The sequence below is a fragment of the Tauraco erythrolophus genome, chromosome 1 (assembly GCF_009769465.1).
Source record: "Tauraco erythrolophus isolate bTauEry1 chromosome 1, bTauEry1.pri, whole genome shotgun sequence".
In the NCBI taxonomy this organism is placed as follows: Eukaryota; Metazoa; Chordata; class Aves; order Musophagiformes; family Musophagidae; genus Tauraco; species Tauraco erythrolophus.
The window spans coordinates 133,469,575-133,479,124 of NC_141465.1; the positions used below are offsets into that span (position 1 = coordinate 133,469,575).

General features: G+C 58.6%; 2 protein-coding genes across 2 annotated transcripts; both read left to right on the forward strand.

Moving 5' to 3' along the window:
- Positions 1 to 2,488: 2,488 nt before the first annotated feature.
- On the forward strand, positions 2,489 to 2,893 carry LOC147529487 (thyroid hormone-inducible hepatic protein-like). Its single transcript, XM_086614799.1, has one exon. The coding sequence runs from the start codon at positions 2,489 to 2,491 to the stop codon at positions 2,891 to 2,893; it is 405 nt and encodes a 134-aa protein (XP_086470925.1).
- A 4,902-nt stretch (positions 2,894 to 7,795) lies between these two features.
- LOC147529488 (mid1-interacting protein 1-B-like) lies at positions 7,796 to 8,191 on the forward strand. The gene has a single exon (XM_086614805.1). The coding sequence runs from the start codon at positions 7,796 to 7,798 to the stop codon at positions 8,189 to 8,191; it is 396 nt and encodes a 131-aa protein (XP_086470931.1).
- Positions 8,192 to 9,550: the final 1,359 nt, after the last annotated feature.

A 9,550-nucleotide genomic window follows, 5' to 3' on the forward strand; every position in this document is an offset into this window, starting at 1 on the left:
CCTTCCTGAGCCGTGGCTGAGGACATGCTCCCCGCGAGGATGGGGCCCAGGGGAGGCTTTCCCAAACGATGGGTCTGCAGCCGCAGAGACCTGAGGAGCTCGTTGCACCTCCCGGGGGCCCAGCACCGACCCCGCTCTGCACTTCACCCACCCTGCTCCGGGCAATGGCCCTTGTGCCCCCTCGCAGGGCTGGTGGCTGCTGCCCGTGGAGCTGAGGAGGTTCCATGGTGTTCAGAGCAGCTTTGGCAGACGGGACCCAGCACTCACCCTGGCTCTGGGCAAAAGCCCACTCAGATCTCCCAATTTCTGGGAGGGGCAACCACGGCATCAATGAAAGCTGCTGCTGAGCACCATGTTCCCCAGAGCACAGACAAACACAACCACCCAAAGCCAGTGGGAGACCTTCAGAACAGATCTGACCCCACGATGCTCCTCAGCTGCGGCAAGGTGCAGCCTTGTGTCTCATCCAGAGAAAATGGAGCGTGAGTGGGATACTGGGAGACACCTAAGCTGTCCCCATGGCAATGCCACCTCATGTTGGGGTGCAATGGCACAGCGTAGGGGAGATGTGGAGCTGGAAGATGGACATGGGATCTACAAACCATCTTTGGAGCTTCATTGCATTCCCAGACTGCCCTCTCCTGCCCAGACCTGTCCCCACCACCCTTTCTGTCCCTTCCCAGGTGCCCCTGCCATCTCTGGGTGTCCTGCTGTGGGACTCAGCGCTACACCAAGGTGTGTGGGTGCTGCTGGCTCCATGAAGGCATCACTGGGAGCTCGGCCACATTGTGAGTCTGAGCCACTGTGGAGCTGCTGGGAGGAGCAGGAACATGGCAGGACTCTGGGGACAGAGGGACACAGGGGACACTTTGCCCCCCTGTGCCCTTGTTTTGGCTTTACAATCGTGTCTCTGAGCCGAGGCAGAACTTGGGGCAGCGAATCAGGGGCTTACAGGGGCTCTGCAGCCCCAGATCACTCCCCAGATCCCTGTCCAAGGGGCATGAACCATTCCCAAACCCTCCCTGTGTCTCTGGGGACACCATCAGCCAAAAATGAGCCCCAAAGTCTTGCTGGGAGAGTTTGGGAGAGAGACACAATCGTTAGTGGAGAGGGGCCAGGACTGGGCTGAAACAGGTGCCCATCCTTGTGTGGAGGGCAGGGGGACACTGCTCAGGGACATCGGGACCCCAAAAGGTGCAATGAGATCCTCAGGTCTCTGCTGCCGCAGACCCCGTGTTTGGGAAAGCCTCCCCCTGCTCTGCCATCCTCCTGGGGAGCCCGTTCCCAGCCATGGATCACAGGGAAAATGCCACCACACACACACAGGTCCCCAAGTGTCCCTGTGTCATCCCCAGCACCTCCTGCTGTTGGACGTCCCTGAGGCACCACCGAGAGAAGGTGGCTGATGTGCCACAGCCCCGGGGTGCTGAGCACAGAGTTGTTCTTCCTCCTGGAGACATGTGGGCAGCTGTCACCCCAGCCAGTGCCCGGGAGAGATCTTGACGCCATGACTCCCTGGGACACGAGTTACCTCCCCAGGCATGTCCTCAGCCCATGGGGACATCTCTGCTCCACGATCTCCACCTGTCCACATGTCTCCAGGAGGAAGAACATTGCCCAGCAGAGGATGATGGCCATCACTTATGGCTGAAGACCGATATGTCCTCCAGGAAGTCCTTGGTAATGCTCGAGCCTCAGGGTGAGTGCAGCCCATAGTGCCCACCCTGGGAGGACACTCAGATGTCCACGCACCTCCAGGAAGCTCCATGGTGGCCCAGACGCCCCAAGAGCACGGGGCCAGCAGCATCTGCCCACTCTTGGTGCAGTGCTGGGCCAGACAACAGGACACCCAGAAACACTGGGGACACCTGGGGAGGGACAAGAGGGGTAGAAGGGACAGGTCGGGGGGGAGAGGACAGGTGACAGCGCCGGCACCTGTCTGGGACATGTGGTGGGGGGGTGGGAGAGCTGTCTCCATCAAGGGTTGCAAAAGAGATAAGGGACCTCGTGGCCTTTCCCTAAATAGAACGATCCTCCCTGATTTCCACACACTGCAGGGACACGTGGGGACAGGCGTGCTGGCTGTTGCCCCAGCCATGGCCTCTGCTCCAGGATGGGAGTGGTGGTGGTGGCACCATCTGTGCCCGCCCCCGTGGGCAGTGATGGCTCCATGCAGCAAATGAGGGACTTTTCCATCGCAGCGATTGGTCCCCCCCTGTCCCCATCCCATGTCTCAGGATCGCACGTGGGATCCCATGTGGCAGCATGGACAGACTGCACGGAGCGGGGACACGGTGTGGCCAAGTCCCAGCGGGGCTGGAGCCAAGCCCGGCCCCGCGACCATGCAGCCCGGCCCAGGGCTGGCAGGAGAGGACAGTGGAGGAGGGACGTGCCCCGGCCCCACATAAAAAGCCCTCGGTGGACGGGGAGCAGGAGGGCACCCGAGAAGAGCCCAGCCCAGCGCTGCCAGAGCTGTGAGAGCAGCACCATGGAGCAGTACTTCTCGGCCACCCAGAAGATGGAGCAGGAGGTGATGTTCCCCAGCCTGCTGCAAGGGGTCTTCCCGCAGGAGGAGGGGGCAGCCTCAGCCACGGATGGCCACACGGACCTCTACGAGCGCTACCAGCTCCTCAAGGCCATCAAGCCCGTGGTGGAGAAAGGCCTGGCCTCTGTCACTGACCAGAGCCCCACCAGTGCCAGCGCCGACACCGACACATCCTCGGATGACAACAACGACACCACAGACGCCCAGCTGGAGGAGCGCCTGTCCCACCACCTGGCCGGCTTGCAGCAGGTCCTCACGCACCTCACCAGGGACACCAATGCCCTCACTCGGAGGTACAGCCAGATCCTGGAGCAGATCAGTCCCAGCGAGGGGCAGCCCAGCTGGTGACCCTGCCCTGGACACTAGGTAAGAACTGGGGGCACACGGAGCCCAGGGGCACCGGGGCAAGGGGTGGCCAATGTCCCCAGAGATGTCCCTCACATTGCAGGGGTGGGGAGCTCCTGGGAAGTGCCTTGAAATGGGGGTGTCCCCTCAAATGCTGCAGATTTCCATCCCCATGCTGAAGGAGGGGACTCCTGCCAGCCCTCTGTGCAGAGGCTCTGGGAGTTCAGGGTCTATGGACGGGGGGCTGGTGGGCCAGGTCTCTCCCTGGGGTGGCCTTCAGGGTTAAGGACTGCTGTCATTGCAGGGTGGCTGCTGATGGCACGAAGGAGAGGACGTCCCCAACGATGACCATCTCGGGCTCTTCTCCAGCCCCACTCAACCTCTCTGCACCGCGGCAGCTGATCTCCTGGTGATGGGACCTCACACCGACAACGGTTGCGACCACCCCAGGACCAGATGGCGCCTTATCCTCATAGGAAGAAGCATCTGGCCGTGCTGGGAGGTCCATCAGAAGATCCGCACGTCTCGTGCCCTCTTATTTTCAAAGAGCAGCACAAAGGCGGTGGCGTTGTGCTGTGCCTCTGACCTCCGATGGTCCTCTGGGACTGCCGAGCCCTTTTCCAGCCGGTACCTGGGCTCCGAGGGGCCATTTCCCCACTCTTTGCCAATAAAATGAGCCCTGAGAAGCCCTTGTCGCTGTGGTGCTTTCTGCTGGGTGGAGCCCTTGGGGAGTGCCCCGGCGTGGGGCAGGGGGACAGTGGCTCTGCCGGGAGGGGACTTCCCAGTGCAAGGATGGGGGATTGGAAGGGACAAAGAATCACAAAGTCGCAGGATGGTTTGGGCTGGAAAGGACCTTTAGAGGCCATCCAGTGTAATCCCCTCTTGTTTGCAGGGACATCTTCCACTAGATCAGATTGCTGAAAGCGCTGTCCAACCTGATCTTGAACACTTCCAGAGACTGGACAACCTGTTCCAGTGTCTCATCACCCTTATCGTAACGAATTTCCTCCTGAGCCCCACTGCTGTGCATTGAGAAGAGAGAGAGGGAGACAACAACCCATGTAGGAAAGAGTCACCAGTTTCAGTATCGTCTTCAAAGGTGTCCCTCACGGTGCCACCTCACTGCTGGTGCTGCCCCATGCCCTACAGCTCCCCATGCCTTTCTCCTGCCCAGTGGATTTCTGCCCCAGAGCTGCACCAAGTGGGGCTGAGGTGACTGTCCCTGAGGGGCAGCGGGGCAGCAGGTCTCAGTCCCTCTGGGCAACAATCACCCCCAAGACCCCATCCCCATGTCCTGGTGTGGGTTATGATGGAGATTCCCACCTTGTCTCACCTGTTCAGGACTTTCGTCCAGGCTGTCAACACCACCTTGGCTTTGACACATCCTCCCACAGCAGGGACATAGACCCCAGCCACCTCCGGCTGAGTAGCCACTGGGGAGAATAAGGGCTTTGAAGAGGGGCTCTGGCAACTCCACAGCTCCAGGAAGGATGGCCAGGACCCTTCCAGGAGGGGACAGCAGCTGGAGGCTGGATCTGAGGCCCCCCTGAAAGTGTGCCAGGCAGGTACGAGCAAGGATGAGGACAGTCCCAGGGGGTTTGTGGGGGGAGGCAAAGACATGGTGGGGATGCAGCTGCAGGAGGTGCTGGGGATGGCATGGGGACAACTGGGGACACATGTGTGGTGAGATTTTCCCCCTTCCCAAGCCACGGCTGTGGAAGGGCTCCTCAAGAGGAGAGTGGGTCAAGGGGAGGCCTGCCCTAACGCTGGCTGCAGCAACCTGAAGATCTCAGTGCACCACCATCCAAAAGTCTTGCTTTTCTACAAAAGAAGCTGCCAAGGACCAAGTCCCCCAAAACGTGGGCAAACACAATTCCCACCCCAGCCAGTGTGAAGACTTCAGACCAGATATGCTCCCGGTATCACTCCGTAGCCCCAGCAAGGTGCAGCCTTCTGTCTAATCCAGAGACAATGGATGGACGGGTGGATGATCTACTTCGGGATATGGTTTAATGGGGATTAGGGATGGTTGGACTCGATGATCTCTAAGGTCTTTTCCAACCTAGAAATCTATGAATCTATGAATCTATGAAATGGAGCATGAGGGGTATACTGGGAGACATCTAAGCCATCCCCATTCAATGTCACCTCAAGTTGGGGCGCAATGGCACAGGGTAGGGGAGAAGTGAAGCTGGAAGACGGACGTGGGGCCTCCAAACCACCGTTGCAGCTCCTTAGCCTTCGTTGAACCATGAGGAATTGAGGAATGCTGGTTCCCTGAGAAGTGAGGACCACAAAGGAGGTGATGTCCCTCTAGCCATCTACCTGGTTGGAACTCAGGGATGGGATTTCTGTCCCCTGGAGAAGGTGGTGGTCACAGCTAAGAAGGCCTATAGTCACCGCCAGCAATGGTTTTTGGTTCAAGCTGTGCACTGGGCAGCTGGAGAGGCTGGTGTTGCCTGGGGAAATTATTGTAGTGGGGCATCCAGGGAAGTGCTCACCACCGCTGTTGAACCTGACTGATACGAGACACAAGATATTCCTAGAAAAGCTCTGTGACGTGGGACAGCTGGAAGGACACCCTGATGACGTTTGGGCCACTTGCAGTCCCCCAGGACCCCCAGTCCCTCTCTGAGCTGCTGCCTGGGCAGCCGACCCGACCCTGCTCCGACTGCAGGACGTTGCATCACCACCCCGGGGACACGCCAAGCCCCGGCGATGCCCCGCTGCTGGCCACCGCTTTGGGACGTGACCGATAAGAGTGGCGAGATGGTCCCAGAGAAGGTCTTTGTCCCTGAAGAACCCAGCGCCGCGAGGTCCCTGGCAGCACCAGGGCACACGGGGCAGATCAGGCCCTCTGCGGCGTGGCCGGGGGATGCTGCCTCCGCGCAGCCCTGGAACGGCTCCCGGGGTTGGCGCTGGTGCCAACCACCACGGGGAAACAAACGCTTCCGGTCCTGTCGTGGGAGCAAACGGGGAAATCGGGAGGGCGGGTTCATTTCTGCCCGGTTCACGACCTCTCACTAAGCAGAAAGCAGCGACCCGACCCGGGCACGCAGGCTCAGTGCCAGGGAGACGAGATAAAGCGCAGTTTCCACCCAAAATGTTACACAAACAAAGACATTCCAAGTATCCTTCTCCAACCAGTCCCAGGAAGTCCAGAGCACACACCACGCCACGGACGGGTGGGCTGCCAGCACCCCCATGGCCCCGGTTCCCTGCCAGCACACTCCTGCCTTTGGATTCGGGGGTGCTCTGCCCTCAGCCGGACCCCCGGCTGCTGCCCGTCGCCCGCTCCTGCAGGTGCCAGGGGAAAGATCCCCACAAATTCACACCCGCACCCCCGGGTCTGGCTCCCTGGTTGGCCAAGTTGACCGTGAGCCAGCAAGGTGTCCTCAGGGCAAAGACAGCCACCAGCCTCCCAGGGAGAGCTGGAGGGAGGGGATCCTTCCCCTCTGCTCAGCCCTGATGGGACACATCCAGCTGCTGGGTCCAGTCCAGGCTCCCCAGTACAAGCAGACATGGACATGCTGGAGAGAGTCCAGTGAAGGGCCATGAAGGTGATGAAGAAGCTGGAGCATCTTCATGTGACGAGAGAGATGCTGTTTGAGCTGGGCGTGTTCAGCCTGGAGAAGGGAAGGCTCACGGGGATCTTACCCATGTGTATAAAGATAATGGGGGGTGTGGAGATGATGGAGCCAGGTTCTTCTTGGTGGTGTCCAGTGACAAGACGAGCCGATGGACAGAAACTGAAATGCAGGAACTTCTATCTGACCATAAGAAAAACACCTATTTGTTTTGTTTTCCTAAAACTAAGTGTGGACAAACACTATCACAAACTGTCCAGAGAGCTGGTGTAGTTTCCGTCCTTAGGAGATCTCCAAAACCCAACAAGACATGTTTCTGTTGCTGACTCTGCTTGACCACGGGTTGGATTAGATTGTCTCCAGAGGTGCCTTCCAGTCTTTCCAGTGCTGACTCTTTCTTTGTGGTGCCTGGTGCCCTCCTTTCTTCTGTGCCTGGTGCCCCCATGCTCTCAGCCCAGGAGCTGTTTGCCAGCTGCTCACAGCATCCAACCAGGAAGATGTTCCACCAGACTCCTGCTGTTGCCTCTCCAAGGCCTCTCTCCCTCACACTGGAGGCTTTCATGCTTCTTTTCAGGCTGACACCTTCTTGGGTTTAAAAGCCCCTTTACAATTCCCTGGTCACTATTTAATCCAGCTGATGGTCATCTTCCTCCTTAACACGTCCAGTTTTGGGCAAAGGCCCTTCAGACAAGTCTCACCTGTTCACTGTCACCTTGTTTTTTTAGCAGGGGTTGTTATTGAGGTCACTTGCCAAGGGTGGGCTGTGAGAGACCCTGACACCGGTCCTGAAGAAGGAGGGTGGCTAAGGTAGGGCTCATGGGGGACTCCTCCTCTCCAAAAAAGAAACATCACTTGGTCTCCTTCCTCCCTCCTCAAAACTGCCCAACTCAAGGCAGCCTTCCCATGGTGCTGCCTGCAGCCTGCCTGTGCTGGGGGACAGATGCTGGACCCGCTCTCCTGAGGCCCTGGGAGTGGTGGGGATGGGTCAGGAGAGGCCCAGGGTACCTCCTTGCTGCCCCACTCCTCATGTGAGGGTGCAGCGGGACCCCTGGCCAGCTCGGGTGAAGGCCACAGGGAGGCTGGGCCAGGACAGATTGCACGAAGCAGGGACATGGTGTGGCCAAGTCCCAGCTGGGCTGGAGCCAAGCCCGGCCCCGTGGCCACTCAGCCTGGCTTGGGGCGGGTAGGAGAGGACAGCGGAGGACAGAGGAGGAGGGACGTGCCCCGGCCCCACATAAAAAGCCCTCGGTGGGACGGGGAGCAGGAGGCACCCGAGAAGAGCCCAGCCCAGCGCTGCCAGAGCCGTGAGAGCAGCACCATGGAGCAGTACTTCTCGGCCACCCAGAAGATGGAGCAGGAGGTGATGTTCCCCAGCCTGCTGCGAGGGGTCTTCCCGCAGGAGGAGGGGGTGGCCTCAGCCACGGATGGCCACACGGACCTCTACGAGCGCTACCAACTCCTCAAGGCCATCAAGCCCGTGGTGGAGAAAGGCCTGGCCTCTGTCACCGACCAGAGCCCCACCAGTGCCAGCACCGACACCGACACAACCTTAGATGAGGGTGCAGACAGCAATCTGGAAGAGCGCCTCTCCCATCACGTCAATGGCTTGCAGCAAGTTCTGACGGACCTCACCAAAAACACCAAAGCCCTCACCCGGAGGTACAGCCAGATCCTGGAGCAGATCAACCTGGGTGAAGATCAGTCCAGCTCTTGAGCCTGCAACTGCAGCCTCTCAGGTAAGAGCGTGGGGAGACGCAGTGCCAAGGAGGAGCTGGCTGAGGGGTGACATGTTTTGTCCTCTTGCCCCATCAGCTGGGTGGTTTTCCAGTGTTTGCATCACACCCTCAAATCCCAGGACTTTGAGTCTGCACTTCATTGCTCAACAGACACATCCTCCTGGGTTTGTCTTTCCCAATTTCCCATTGGTGCAAGCTGTGCCACTGAGCAAAGGTCATTTTGATCTCCACTTTGTCCCCAGGACACCCCAGCTCACAGCATAGGCAATGTCCAGCTGCTGTTCAGCAGACACAAAAGATCCCAGGGACAACAGGGCTGAGTGGCTGCAAGACTCTGAGCTCTAGACTCCAGGAGCTGCCAGACAGTGGTGCTCCAGCAATTTCTTTTTTTTCTCCACTGGAAAATGTGACAGAGTCATTTTTAGGGAGCAATTTGGCACTTTCAAGTCTCCAAACATCTAAATTTGACATGCCAACTGTAAACAGGTCAGACACTTCAATCTTCCCCTAGCTTGGAAAGCAAACCTGCTCTCCACACTGGTAGGACTTTCATCCCTGAGACTCCTTGGAGAGACATCCCTGTGCCCCACCAGAGATGAGGCTCATGGCCAAGTAGTGAAACGGAGGGCGTAGAGAGGTGACAGCACTAACAGGGAGCGTTAACAGGGACTTCACATAACCCTTGTTTTGGGGGAAATCCAGCCAGGAACGAGGACCTTCTGGCCAAACCATGTTCATTATCCCCACAGAGTGACCTGCTGTCCGCAGCCCAGCGGCGCTTTTTGTCCTGCGTCAAGTCCCACCGAGGAACGTCCTTCGTGAACAGCGCAGAGCTTGGCCGCCCGCCCGCCTGGTGGTACCTGTGCCATCCGACTCGCCCTGAGACCGATCCTGCTTCATTTCACCCCTGTCCCAGGGGGATTTCTGCGGGGCAGAAATGAGTTTTCCATGTTATTGCTTTGTAGAAGGCATCTGTAACTCCGAAGCGATGCTTTTTTTCTGTGAATGCCTTAAACCCCCTCCCAGCCAACCTCTTTGATAATGTAACCACTTCCCAAGGCCGATCTGAAATGAAATATAAAGCCTTGTGCAAGTGTGTCCTGTGTTTCCTACCAGCTTCTGTAGAGCTACTGTCCCTCAGCCCATGAGGATGGGGGGACCTTGGCCACTGAGGCCACGCTTCAGTGCCGGCGAGTGATCTAGTTTCCTCCAGTGAGGATGGGGAATTGCGTTTGTGTTGGGATGGATGTTCCCCCAGCCCTCTGGCTCTCACACCTTGCAATAGCTTGGTGTAATCCTGCCATCATCCTGTGGCGGGTGCTGGGATCCCAACCTGC